This window comes from Micropterus salmoides, unplaced genomic scaffold (genome assembly GCF_014851395.1).
Source record: "Micropterus salmoides isolate LMB-PRFRI ecotype aquatic unplaced genomic scaffold, ASM1485139v1 Ms_hic_scaffold_4, whole genome shotgun sequence".
In the NCBI taxonomy this organism is placed as follows: Eukaryota; Metazoa; Chordata; class Actinopteri; order Centrarchiformes; family Centrarchidae; genus Micropterus; species Micropterus salmoides.
In genome coordinates this window covers 31,501-45,819 of record NW_024043372.1, presented here as the reverse complement: position 1 = coordinate 45,819, position 14,319 = coordinate 31,501, and the positions used below count along the sequence as shown (strand labels likewise).

At 44.9% G+C, this 14,319-nt stretch overlaps 1 protein-coding gene across 2 annotated transcripts in view; it reads left to right on the top strand.

Moving 5' to 3' along the window:
- Window positions 1–13,083: 13,083 nt before the first annotated feature.
- Window positions 13,084–14,319, top strand: part of ddx27 (DEAD (Asp-Glu-Ala-Asp) box polypeptide 27) — a 17,341-nt gene continuing 16,105 nt past the window's right edge. Inside the window, exon 1 of one of the 2 annotated variants that reach the window (XM_038696300.1) lies at window positions 13,084–13,260. In XM_038696300.1, coding sequence (XP_038552228.1) covers window positions 13,177–13,260 — 84 coding nt within the window. In that variant the 5' untranslated portion in view covers window positions 13,084–13,176. The remainder of the gene's footprint in view (window positions 13,261–14,319) is intronic. The other variant, XM_038696299.1, reaches the window with a different exon arrangement.

Genomic DNA, 14,319 nt, shown 5'->3' with positions numbered 1-14,319 from the left:
ATGCAACTATAGAATAGAAAATATTCCTGTTGCCTTATCTAATTTTTATAAACAATCACTTCTTGCTTCAAGGTTCAAGGTTCAAGGGAACTTCATTATCCCAGAGGGGCAATTTGGATTACAGCCTGTAGTAAAAAATACATGTTTCAAACAACAACAAATAAACAAACACAACCACAGTACAACATTTAAATTCAATTTACAGGCTATTATTATCAATGGGGATAACAGCTGGGATGAATGACCTTTTTAATCTATTCGTTCTGTATCTGCGCCCAGATGGCAGCAGCATAAATTCACCCCACAAGGGATGACTCGGATCAGCCAGGATGGCTCTCGCCTTCTTCAAGGATCTGACCTTATACAGGTCATGTAAGTCATCTAAAGGGGTGACCGCAATTTTGCTGTATACCTTCACAACACCTTTCATGTGATTTTTCTGTTTAATAGAAAGTAACGCGTGTTACTTTAGTCCCGCTACAGTGACCACAAGAGTTTCTTTTGTCCCTCTGCTAATGTGGTGACTTTCTTTGTGTTGCAGCTTGTATTGAAACATGTTTATGTTATATTATACCAACAGATTATGCCAAGAGTGAGGGTCAGAAAGACAGACAGAGGTCTGATTCAGCCAGATGTTTTCATGCACATTTTGGAATTACATATAAAAACAGCTGGATAGAAGCATGACTATTTTTACATTATTTTGAGAATTTATATTTGTGTTATAAATACTCATTTTCATATTGTTCATATTGTTGAAGAAATGTTTTATACAATGCATTGACATTGCCAATAAAAAACATTTTGAACAAGTATATGTTTGGGTTACTTTTGAAACATTTGAAGAAACTGTAAATAGATATATATATATATATAAAATGAAAATGTAATTTATACATTTTTTGCAAAGACAAAGGACAAAATACATTTGCAGTTACATATTTACAAGGCCATAGTCACGTATATTTAATAAAAACAAGGGAGACCCAAAAAATCTAGTTGTGTTACTTTCGACCCAACTGATGGGGTCGCCCCTGCTCTCCCATACTCATGGCAGATGTTCCTGGTTATGGCGTTCCATGTACGCACTTCCTGCCTGCATCTTACACCCCGCTGTTATGTGCTGTACTGTCTCAGGGGCATCCTTGTGTAACGGGTGTGGTCGGGTGTGTGAAGGATTACTCCTGGGATCACTTCTTTTCCACGATTTATTGGCTCGCACATCTGCAGAACACAATGCACACATCAATTGCCCCTGGCCTCCTCTTACATTACCTCTGCTTCCCTCAGCGGTGCAAGACGCAACTGAGCGCTTCATGTATTCAAAATACATTACAAAGACATTACTCCAACATCACATGAGTCACTCTGCTCATAGTGTACATAGTGTTCATAAAAAGCCATTAACACTGTTCAGAAAATACTAAATATTAAATGCAACAACATAAAAACAGTACATAGGTTTCCTTAAAACAACATCGCCTAACAGCGACACCTGGTGGTCTGAATAAAAAGTGTGTGTGGGAGGTGACAGAAACAACAAAAGTTTCATTAATAAACAGAAGGAAAACACATACCTGCAGAACACAATGCACACATCAATTGCCCCTGGCCTCCTCTTACATTACCTCTGCTTCCTAAACATACAAAAATACAGCGTTTACTCAAGTGACAAGACGCTGAAAACTCCGACAAGTTACATAGGTAACATGACACGGCCCGCCTGCCGTGGTAAAACTGGCGCCAGAAAGTTAAAAGGAAAACACTGATAAAAACGTATTTTAACGGTCACACTAATACAAAACTGCTACGTGACATAACCATATTTACATGGCACAATTTGTGCTTAAAGTTTTAACGTAAATGGTTCAATTTCCAAAGAAAACAATACATAAACCCAGCAGCACTTTTCCACACAACTTACCCTCAGCGGTGCAAGACGCAACTGAGGGAGACGAGCACTACGGAAGCTTAGGAGGTACAAAAGGGGTAGTGTGCAGCTAAGGACATTTCCACAGGAGAAAAAAAATAGCAAAAATAAATATAAATAAAAATAACTCAATGAGATAAAATTCACAAATATTCAACAAAATCATTAAATGATAAATAAAATCCACAGATGCACATTTGGAAATAAGAATTATTAAAGTGCATTTTTAACTCCGTTACACTCACCCCCACTGAATTTTATCGAACTTGGGCATCAACTACACAATAATCACTGAAGAAAACATTACAAAGCGACAAATTACACAGGGTCAGCATCAAGAAAACCAACACTAAATGTATCCCATAAGGATGGAGTGGTATGAGGGCAGCGCTAATCCCTCAATCCAGCAACCGGCAACAGGGGTGCCCTGTACACCCCACAAGACCCTAACACAGTGCAGTGTAGGCCCACAATAGTAAAATAAGTTTACAGCTGAACAGAATATCAAATACCAATACAAGGAAACTTCAGACCAAAACACAGGCCATATGGAAGTGCTTTAGTCAGCAAAAGCCTGGAACATGGACTTGCAAGCAGTCTTAACATCAAACTTTTCTTGAACAACGTCCTGCCTGGACATGGTTTGTATGAGTCTGTTGACTGGTCTGACTAAGCGACCAAATCTAGACCTAATCTGTGTGAGCGTACGGGAGTCACCAGAGTGCATAGGCAAGGTCTGAATAGTAGTGTGCAGAGGGTCTGACAAATTGTCTGCCTGTGTCACAGTGTTGTGATTCGGCTGTCTTGTATTTGCCAGGACGTCCACAGCAGTCACAGGGCTAGAGTCATAAGTCGTGTCGTCCTCAAGCAAGACTGGGGAATCTTGAGGGTCACAGGTCACGCTTGTTACATCAGCAACATCTGACTGACTTGGTACAGACAACTGTGTGATCCAGTCTATGGTCCGTCTCTCAGAGTCCGCAGGCTCTGCGTCAGTCAAGGGGCTCTGTCCCTCTACTACAGTCACTGCTGAGTGCCTGTCACTTCCGTCAACAAGGCTGTCACTGGCTGTGCGAAGAGTCCTGCTCACTCTCTCGGAAGAAGTCTCACCCGCTTCTCTCACATCATCAGGTGTGTGGGCTGAGGATACTGCAAAAGACATGGATGAGTCATGGTCAGACAGTCCAGATGAGTCACCCACAGGAAGGAAATTGGCCAGCATCAGCAGGTTCCTGTGGATCACTTTCTCCTGGCCGGTGATTGTGTCGCGAACCCTGTATGTGTGTGTCTCTGCATTCATGTCCACCACAGTATAGAGTGTCGATTCCCAGCGGTCAGCGAGCTTCTTTTTACCCCTCTCTTTCCTGTTGGCCAAGAGCACCCTGTCACCAATGTCAATTTTGGAGCCTTTCACTCTCTTGTTGTACAGCTGAGCATGTCTATTCTGCTCCTTTGCAGCATGGTCTTGTGCAATAACCATTGCTTCTTTTAGATCATCAGCGAGACATGCTACGTACTTGTCATAGCTAGTCACAGCAGGGTCATGAAGGACACTCCGAAAGAGGACGTCAACAGGTAGGCGAGGGATACGACCAAACATGAGGTAAAAGGGGGGGTAGCCAGTCGTCTCATGGGCTGTACAGTTGTACATAAAAGTCAGAGTCTGCAAGCGTCGTGGCCAGTCAGCTTTCTCTGCAGGAGAAAGTGCACGGATCATGCCACCCAAGGTTCTATTAAATCGTTCCACACTGCCGTTTCCCATAGGATGATAAGGGGTCGTGTGTGATTTCCTGACACCTGAGACTTTTAGCAGCTCACTGATCAGCCGACTCTCAAAGTTCGCTCCCTGATCACTGTGGATCCTCTCTGGGAATCCAAAGACGCAGAAGTACCGGTCCCAGAGAACTCTTGCCACCTGCTTAGCCGTCTGATCTTTACATGGAAACGCCTGAGCCATCCGTGTAAAATGGTCTGTTATCACCAAGACATCGACAGATTTGTTTCTGGAATCTTCGGCCGACCAAAAATCAATACAAACAAGCTCCAGTGGCCTAGTTGACATGATACTCTCCAAGGGGGCCCGTCCCTCAGGCTCAACTGTCTTGCTGACAACGCATCGCTGACAATGACGAACATAGTCTCTCACATCCCTGTCGAGGTTTGGCCAGAAAAACCTCTGTCTTGCCAAGCTGAGGCTCCTGGACTGAGCTTGATGTCCAGCTCCATCATGAACTCCCTGCAGAACGACAGTCTTTAGTGAGTCAGGAACTACATACTGGAAACGCTTTGTCTTCGTTTTCTGGTCTCTTGAAATCCTGTACAGCACACCATTGCTTACAGTGAGCCTGTCCCAATGCTTCAAGTACCGTGTGACATACACTGACTCTTTGAACCTTTCTCTCCTAGAAGGCCTCCGACGTCTCTCAACATAGGACAGAACACGAGAGAGAGTTCCATCCTCCAGCTGCTTACAACGGAGTTCCTTTTCAGTGTAGGTTGGTAAGCTATCTTGTCCAGGTGGAACCAACTGAGGTAGGTGTTGCAACACTGAAACAGCACGAGTCCTTGGGCCAGCATCCCACACAATGTGCGACTGTAGCACAGCAGACACATCCTCCACTGCAACAGACTGGGCATGCATGCGAAGTGGACTGCATGCAGACTGGGAGTTGTTACTGACTGTAGGAGGTTTCCTGTGACCACTGGATGACCGGAAGGCATTTTGGATAGAAGTGCTCGACATGTCTTTGACCACATTCAGAAGGCCAGCATAAGGTTCAGCGAGCAGCCTGCAGCCAACACTCTCGCTGACAAATGGTACACGGCTCAGGGCATCAGCAACGATGTTCTGTTGACCAGGAACATACTTGATATCAAAGTCATAACTCGCCAACTTGGCAACCCAGCGTTGCTCGCAGCAGTCTAGCTTTGGCTTTGTCAGGATATGAGTTAGTGGATTATTGTCTGTCCAGACTGTGAATTTGTGACCTTTGAGCCAGTGGCTGAACTTATCACAGACTGACCATTTCAAAGCCAGAAACTCCAACCGGTGAGCCGGGTAGTTCTTTTGGGACTGAGACAACGACTTGCTGGCGAAAGCGATGGGCCTGGCACGTGTTTCACCTTCCTGTACCTGAGACAGAACAGCACCTATCCCATCAAGAGATGCATCAGTTGACAGCATGAAGGGACGGGCGAAGTCAGGATGAGCCAGAACAACACTCTGAACAAGTGAAGCCTTCAAGTTTGAAAAAGCCTCCTCTTGTTCCCGAGTCCAGTCAGATGCACACAGCTTCCTGCTTGACAGTTTGTTTTTGTGTTGCTTGCCCTTTCTCTTCTCACCTTTCAACAGTTGAAACAGAGGTTGGGCGATGGCAGAATATTTGGGCACAAAGTGCTGATAGTAATTAATCATCCCTAAAAATGATCTTATCCGCTTCTGGGACGGGGTAACACCATCAGTCTCCATGAGGTCAGCGCTTGTGATGTTTGTGATGTTCTCAACCTTACCGGGGTCTGTTGACACTCCATTCTCATCAATTATGTGGCCGAGAAACTTAACAGACCTCCTGAGGAAAAAGCACTTCTTGGGGGCCAACTTTAAGTTGTGGCTACGCAGCCTATCAAACACCATCTTCAGGCGCAACAAGGCAGTGTCTTCATCAGGAGCAAACACCAACAGATCATCCAAGTAGCACAGTAGACTCAGATAGTTTTGGTCTCCAAAGATGCTGGTCATCATACGCATGAAGCTTCCAGGGCTGTTGCAAAGTCCCTGTGGCAGACGGTTATACTCATATAGGCCCATGGGAGTGGTGAAGGCAGAGTATTTCCTGTCGTCCTCATGCAGTGGCATGTTGTAGAAACCGGAAGTCAAATCCATCGTGCTGAAAAGACAGTTGCCTCCAAGCGCTGCCAAACAATCGGCCTGGTGAGGAAGGGGATGGGCATCCTTGAACGTCCTCTTGTTCAGCCAGCGAAAATCCGTACAGATGCGGAGATCTCCGTTCTTTTTCCAAACAAGCACCAATGGTGATGCATATTCACTGGTCGATTTTCTGATGATTTCTTTCTCCTCCATCTCGCTCAGCACCTGGCGAAGTTTCTGGTACTGGCCCGGGGGCACTCTCCTGTATGGAAGCCTGAATGGTCTGCTGTCTGACAGGTGTATGCGGTGTACAAAGCCCTTCGCCTCCCCACAGTCTAGGTGGTGGCGTGAAAAGACATCTTCATACTGCAAAACAAGGTCTGACAACCTCCTCTTACAGTCCTCTGAAACTTCACATGATTCAATGTCAATAGCACTGAGCCCAACCGACCTGAGCTTGTCCTCGGCAGCACTTCCAACAGCAGTAGGTGATGTAGCTGACTGGGTGCAGCTGACCAGTGGAACCTCTGAACACTCAGCAACATCCATGTCCTCAATAGCCACACAGGAGTAGGCATCTGCCAGCTTAGCATTGCGTCGTAATAGCACCGGCCTGTCAGATGTGTTGATGAGCTTCAGTGGCACCCACCTGTCTCCCCACAGGGAAGTCACAATCTTCGCAACCAGAACACCTCTTGGAGCTGAGCGGGATGATGTGGGCTCTGTCACGATGGTGCTGCCTGGGGAAACAGCAGTGTTTTTGGGCAATTTCCCCCAAATGAGATATTCACGGCCAGGCTCGAGGCATGTAGCTGAGTTACATCTGACTGTCCCGATTTTGTCAGGAACATCCTCACCTCTCCAGGGGTTCAGACCAGACAGCATGGACAGGAAATGTTCAGCCTCTGGGTCTCTGGCAGGGCAGGGGCCGGACACTGTCTTCCAATATGACTCACACAGCTTAGACTGATGCAGGATGTGTGCTTTATAACATTGGTTCCTAGTATCAACTCATCATGTTGTCCTGGAACAACAAGAGTGGGGACCAACATTTTACAGCCATACACTTCCATTTCCACTTCAAAAGCACATTTTGGCTTAACACGAAGCCCACCACATCCAACAAGTACAACATTCACATCCATCAGCTTTTGGTCTGTTATTACCCCGGCGTCTCTCAGTTTTGTCTCAGCTGCCTCACTAATGCTGCAAGCCATTGAACCACTGTCCAACATTCCACCCATTGTCACTGATTCACCCATTATCACAGATGTGTAGAAAAGACTGTCACTGTTGCCCACTCTGTGAATGTTCTGATAAACAACAACTTCAGAGTCATGACATGAGTCTTTCACAGATGTGTAAACTGTCTCAGCATCAAACATGTCATCGGTGTGGGAGTCTAAAGAATGACCTGTACTAACTCCCTCTGAATACAGGTCCTCTAGTTTCCCTCAGACTGGGATTGGGAAGAGTTATTAGCAGGGCAATCCTGTCTGGTGTGGCCTGGAGCAAGGCAGACAAAACACAGTCTCTCCGACATACAATGGGAAATGGTGGTGTGACTGGATCCTTTACAGACTCTACAAGCAGCTTCTCTGGGACGCCTGTCTCGCGCTGTGCGCTGAAATCTCCCACCTCGGATGGGCTGAGAAATATTACGTTGCTGCATTTTATCCATCATCTCCTGAAACATGTCAACCATTCGAGTGAGAATTCTCTCCTCTGACTGTTGGAGGTTTTGAGCCACAACCGGGACAGAGGCATGGCTTGGAGTGTGTGGAGACTCACCTTGAAGTGGGACAGGTCCTGGAGAAGAACAAGGAGAATGATGACACCCATGGCGTTGAGCTTGGAGAGAGGAAAGTGAGGGGCTCGAAGCATGGCTTTGCTCTGACAACGCAAGACTTGAAGGTGGTAAAGAGGCCTGCTCAGAGGTGATGGTGGTGATATGACTTTTCAGCTGAGCAACACCAGTTGATCTACAATTAGCCCTCAGCTCTCTCTGATAATCATCAATCCTCAGCTGAACATCGCGTGAGGTCCACTCATGAATTGGCTTACACTTTAAGGTGCAGGACAGCTCTGGATCAGGGCAGTGTTTGACAAACATGAGAGCCACTTCATCATTCATGTTTTCTGTCTGCTTCCCTTGTCTGTGTAGCCCATCAAGAGCCAGGTCCGCTGCCTTGTTCAGTCTTATCCAGTAGTCAACTGGGTTTTCCTTGTGTTTAGGTAGAGTGGCATAAAAGTCTGCAAGAGGGAGACATGAGGGGGCCTCACTGAAATAGTGGAGAAGCACATTGTATATAAGTTCAGGTTTACGTTTAACATCAAGTGCCGGATCACTACGCAGGGCAATCTTCACAACATCTCTGGCCTTTCCCATTAAGTGGCTCATAATCTCTTCTGCTTGGTCATGCACAGGAATCTCTTGTTTTCGGAGATGGGTTTTAGTCATGTCGATCCAGTCCTGGACTGAGTTTTTGTCGGTGTCGTCACCTCTGAATGACTGGAGTCCTTTATCAGATTTAAGATGGACAGTCATATGTGAGAGGTCATGTCTGTTAACATCACAGTGTGTGTTCTGGTTGGGAGAAGTAGTCTGGTGGTCACCAGTCATGTTTACAACACCAGCTGACATCAGCTTTGCAACAATGGATTCACCTATTTGAGCACCTAACTGTCCTACCATGTCTGTGAGATGGTGAATGACATCGGCATCACCGCCAGGTGTGGAAGTGTGGGGACCACCCCTTGAATACCCACTAACAGGAGTACATCCTGGGCTCTGACCTAGCCCTGTACTTGTATAACCCACATTCATACACTTTGAATGTCCCACATCTATACTTTTAGCAATGTCTTGGAGCCAAGCGCCCCTACCTTTTGACAAACTAGGACTAGCAAATGTGTCCATTATTAGTTTAGCATCTGCTTTCGATTTATCAAATGTACTCGCGTTGTGTATATTTATACAGAGACTAAAAATGAGTAAAAGCAGAGCATTCTGAAGAACAAAAATGATATATACATTAACGAGAGTCACCAATAAACTTATTTGGACCCAAACCCACAGTTTTGTTCTTTGTTTTAACCTGACCACACAGTAATCTTCATTGCAGGACAGGACGACAGCGCAGCAACCACGGCGATGAGCATCAAGCTGATCTGTAGATCCGACGGGTCACGGCACCAGTGTAACGGGTGTGGTCGGGTGTGTGAAGGATTACTCCTGGGATCACTTCTTTTCCACGATTTATTGGCTCGCACATCTGCAGAACACAATGCACACATCAATTGCCCTGGCCTCCTCTTACATTACCTCTGCTTCCCTCAGCGGTGCAAGACGCAACTGAGCGCTTCATGTATTCAAAATACATTACAAAGACATTACTCCAACATCACATGAGTCACTCTGCTCATAGTGTACATAGTGTTCATAAAAAGCCATTAACACTGTTCAGAAAATACTAAATATTAAATGCAACAACATAAAAACAGTACATAGGTTTCCTTAAAACAACATCGCCTAACAGCGACACCTGGTGGTCTGAATAAAAAGTGTGTGTGGGAGGTGACAGAAACAACAAAAGTTTCATTAATAAACAGAAGGAAAACACATACCTGCAGAACACAATGCACACATCAATTGCCCCTGGCCTCCTCTTACATTACCTCTGCTTCCTAAACATACAAAAATACAGCGTTTACTCAAGTGACAAGACGCTGAAAACTCCGACAAGTTACATAGGTAACATGACACGGCCCGCCTGCCGTGGTAAAACTGGCGCCAGAAAGTTAAAAGGAAAACACTGATAAAAACGTATTTTAACGGTCACACTAATACAAAACTGCTACGTGACATAACCATATTTACATGGCACAATTTGTGCTTAAAGTTTTAACGTAAATGGTTCAATTTCCAAAGAAAACAATACATAAACCCAGCAGCACTTTTCCACACAACTTACCCTCAGCGGTGCAAGACGCAACTGAGGGAGACGAGCACTACGGAAGCTTAGGAGGTACAAAAGGGGTAGTGTGCAGCTAAGGACATTTCCACAGGAGAAAAAAAATAGCAAAAATAAATATAAATAAAAATAACTCAATGAGATAAAATTCACAAATATTCAATAAAATCATTAAATGATAAATAAAATCCACAGATGCACATTTGGAAATAAGAATTATTAAAGTGCATTTTTAACTCCGTTACACTTGCACAGTCTGCACCTGGGGTCCTGCCTGGTGTGGTAGACCCCAGCCTCTATTGATCTTGTACTGGTACATGCCGTGCAGCGGCTTGTCTTGATGTCAGTGGCCTCCATCTCCTCCTTTGGCCAGTTTATATCTCGCTCATGTCTGGCATACAGCTTTATGTCATCCATGTAGAGGAGGTGATTGATGGTATCCCTAGCCAGTCTTTGTGATGATCTGGCTGAGGTGGTTCAGGCCTATGCAGAACAGCAGCGGGATAGTGCATCGCCTTGGTATATGCCGCACTTGATGGTGACTTGTACAATTGGCTTTGAGTTGGCTTCCAGACTATTTTTCCACAGCCCCATTGACTTCTTGTTGATCTTGTACATTTCCAAGCATTCCAGTATCCATGTATGTGGCATTGAGTCGTAGGCTTTCTTGCAGTCAGTCCAGGCTGCACAGATTGGTCTGCCTGGTCTTGCAGTCTTGAGTGACTGCTCTATCAACCAGTAGCTGGTGCTTGGCTCCCCTGGTATTACTACCCATTCCTTTCTGGGCTCTGTCCATGTATTGAGCCATGTGCCTACTCATCTTAGCCGCTATGATGCCTGACAGGAGCTTCCATGTTGTGCAGAGGTTATTGGCCGGTAGTTGGATGGGATTGTTCCCTTCCGGGGGTCCTTCATGATCAGGACTGTCCGTCCTTGGGTTAACCATTCTGGGTGGGTCCCATCCATCAGCAGTTGGTTCATTTGTGCTGCCAGGCGTTCATGGAGTGCAGTTAGTTTCTTCAGCCATTAGGTGTGGATCATGTCAGGGCCTGGTGCTGTCCAGATCTTCATACCTGCCACTATTTCTTGGATGTCTGCCATGTCTGAGTACACTTTGGATGGTTCAGTGGAGAACATCCGGTTTATTCTCCTGGCTTCTGCTTCTTCCTTGTATCTCTTTAGGCTGGTAGCCAGAGTGGTGAGTCTTTGTTTGGCAGTCTCCAGAGCCTCAGGTATCGATAGCTTGTTATATTTCTTTGGTAGCCCCTTCTTTGCACCTTTCTGTAGCTCTGAGAGCTGACTAACCTCTCTTTGTGTTGCCTTGATCTTGGTCTCTAGCCTTCTCCTTCATGGGGGGTAATGCTCTTTGTGGCTTGTGGTGTTCATCTTATAGCCAAACATCTCAAGGATAACTGTTGTTGTGCGTACATCAGCTCATTGGTCTTGGTTATGGCTTTAGTATGGATAGTATGTAGTGCTGCTTTCACATCTTCTAGCAGACTTTCAGAGGGTACTTTGTCACTTAGTCTTGGCAATCTTGGTCATTGTACTTGGGGGTCCAGCTTAGTTATGATCTACAAACGTAGGTCAGTCGCCCTTGTGTTGAGTGATTCTGTGCCGTAAGGGCTTGTTGTTATCGGGGCTTGGGACCCAGTCTCTGAGTGTGGGGATGATGATGACATCTCCCTGCTGACCTGTCGTACTGGCTCACCCCTTGCCGTTGCATATATGTTGTACCTCATCAATCTCTAGTTGTGATAGGAACTGCCATTTGTGGATGTTAGAACACTGAGCTAGAAGTTGTTTCTTTGTCAGTGTTGATGATGGGTTTCGAAGCATCCATATATCCCATAGTCTCTGCATATAACCCCTCTCACCGGGATTGCTTGTATAGTAGCATTGCATCAGATCCACATTTTCTGCTCTAGTCCATGAATGTCTCAACTGTAGGTATGTATTTTACTTTATATTATGCTACCCTGAGCATGGCCAAGTAAATTTTATGTGTCAGCAAACAGCAAATAGACATTGAGCTTGGGAGGAATGAGGGGGGCGTCTTACCTCACACTACCCTACATGTTGGTGAAAGGGAAATTTCCTTTAAGATTTTGCATCACTTCGACTCTGTAAAATCCTTTCTGGTGGAGTTTAAAAAAGTTATTGACATTATGTGCTCCTTAATGTAGAAACTATAAATAAATCATTTATTCTGATGTTGTACTTACACCAAGAAACTATGGCAAGATGTATGTAGATTTGTGATTAATAATATTTACAGTGATTTTGAACTACTGTATAAAAATGTAATTTTTGGTTCTGTGAATGTTGAATGTGAGCTTCAAGAGAAATATTCTTTGATTAACCTTATAATAACTTTTTGCTAAATATTATATCCAGAAATGTAAAATTACTAATGCTAAACCAATATTTACCTTACTCAAGAAAGAAATTAAACTATATATAGGAATGATAAACAGAGAAGACCCAAACACAGATCACAGTTGAGAGTTCACAGTTTATTCGATAAAGAATAGTGCAGGGAAGTTGGGCACAGGTTAGATCTTCGCAAAACGTTTCAAAAAGCAAACACAGATTTCAAAGCTGGCTGGTGCTGACAGGACATACGCACAATAACACAACAATCAGGCGGGGACCGGGTGTCAGAGCCTCCCTCTTAAAGCCGTGGCAGATAGCGGAACACAGGTCAGGATGAATCTCAGGTGTGAGCAGAGCCTGCAGCAGACACGCCCCCAAGCTCCCAGACTGGAGGGAGAAACAACCAGAGACAGACAAACAAAAGCACACCAAGCTCCCCACAGGCCACCCAAACAGAACGTCACCCTCACACACTCACACCAAGCTCACTCCCAAAACAAGAAGGAAGTGAATATCTGTGTAGACTTATAGGAAAACCTTTCATTTAGTTTTAGTCTTTTTTATTATTATTTATTCTTTTTATGGTGGCCATACCTTATATTATCCCTGATGTGTTTTTATTCCCCTGGCAAGCTCCCGCTCTCTACTCACACTGTTTGTCTGTATTGAAGCAATAAAGTTTTTGAACTGGAAAAAAAAATGTTCATGTGGGAAAGCCTGACGCAAGGCATTATGGGATATGTGAGGACAGCTGCGGTTCGTCAGTATTTTATAAAATGTCCTGTTCCGTTAGTTTCTGTTCTTTTGTTTTGGATAAAGATCTTTGTTATGAATTTAGGATTCAATAAAAAGAAAAAAAAAACGTTTGTCGGGCTGAGCTTGATTTCCCGTGTGTCAATAAAGTTTTGACAAAGGTCAGCAAACCGGAAGCACACAGCTCCAGTTCCTGCTTCCGTCAACACACGTGTGAGTGTGAGTGAAGAGAAGACTCAGAGGCAGACCCGCACAGAACCGGTCCACAGTCCACCATGTTAGAGCAGCTGGGTCTGATCGGGACGATCCGGGACGAGGAGGAGAGTCCGGAGGAACCCGACACCGAGTCCGACCAGGAGGTGAGTCTGTCCGGCCACACGGGGGAACCGGCCCCGGAGAGACGACACTCTCAGGCGGCGGGAGGCGAACCAGAGTCCGGCTGGAAAACGGCAGATTTCCCGCTGTTTGATCCGGAAGGTTTTTAACCGTTGAAACACATTGAAGCAGTTTGTAGTGAGCTACAGAGACCGGAAGCTTCTGAGGAGGCCCGGTGTTTCGGTTAAACGGGTGGCCGTGTTACCTGGTGACCGTCAGCCGAACGCGTCTGTGGTTGTCGTAGATACACAGCTGTTGAAAACCGGAAGAGAATCCGTAGCTGTTCCCGCGAACACTAGTGATGTGCGATACCACTTAACTCCTGTCCGATCCAATACCAAGTAACACCCAGGCTGGTACTGCAGATACTTTTTACACATTTTATGTCTAGTTTCATGTGACCTCCTTCCTCCCGGTTCTGTATTTCTGAGAGAAATAAGGAGCAGGCTGTGGCCTTCAAAATAACAGCTGCATAATGACAAGACTTCAAACTACAGTCATATTCTTTACTTATAATTAAAATCTTCTGCTCAGAACTGCCGCTTCATAACATCATTCTGTTATTGTGACTTAATCTCAGATGTTTAGCGACAGGGGCGTCTTTAGGATCTTGAAACATTGGGGTCTTAGCCCAGCCCGTGAAACTTCATATCTTCACATAGTAGTTGACCCTCCAGCAAACAGTAAAGCAACAGTAAACATCCTCTACTTATACGGCACAACAACACTGTTAACTGTGTCATGTCTGCTAAATTGTAATTTCATGTGTGTAAATCAAATAATATAACAACAATACTGCGACAGTATGAACAGGGGGGTCTGGGGGTACTCTCCCATAAAATTGTGAATGTTAAACACTTAATTTCCTGCATTCTGGTGTTTTTCTGCACCAATTTCTGCCTTTTCTGCATCAATTTATTTTGGAAATTATTTATGTAAAGGGACACATAAAATTCAGGTGTTGCTGAATTGTGGCGAATATTTAAGAACATTGTGATATTTTATGACCTTCTAACTGATTATTTATTTCCATCTTAAATGTG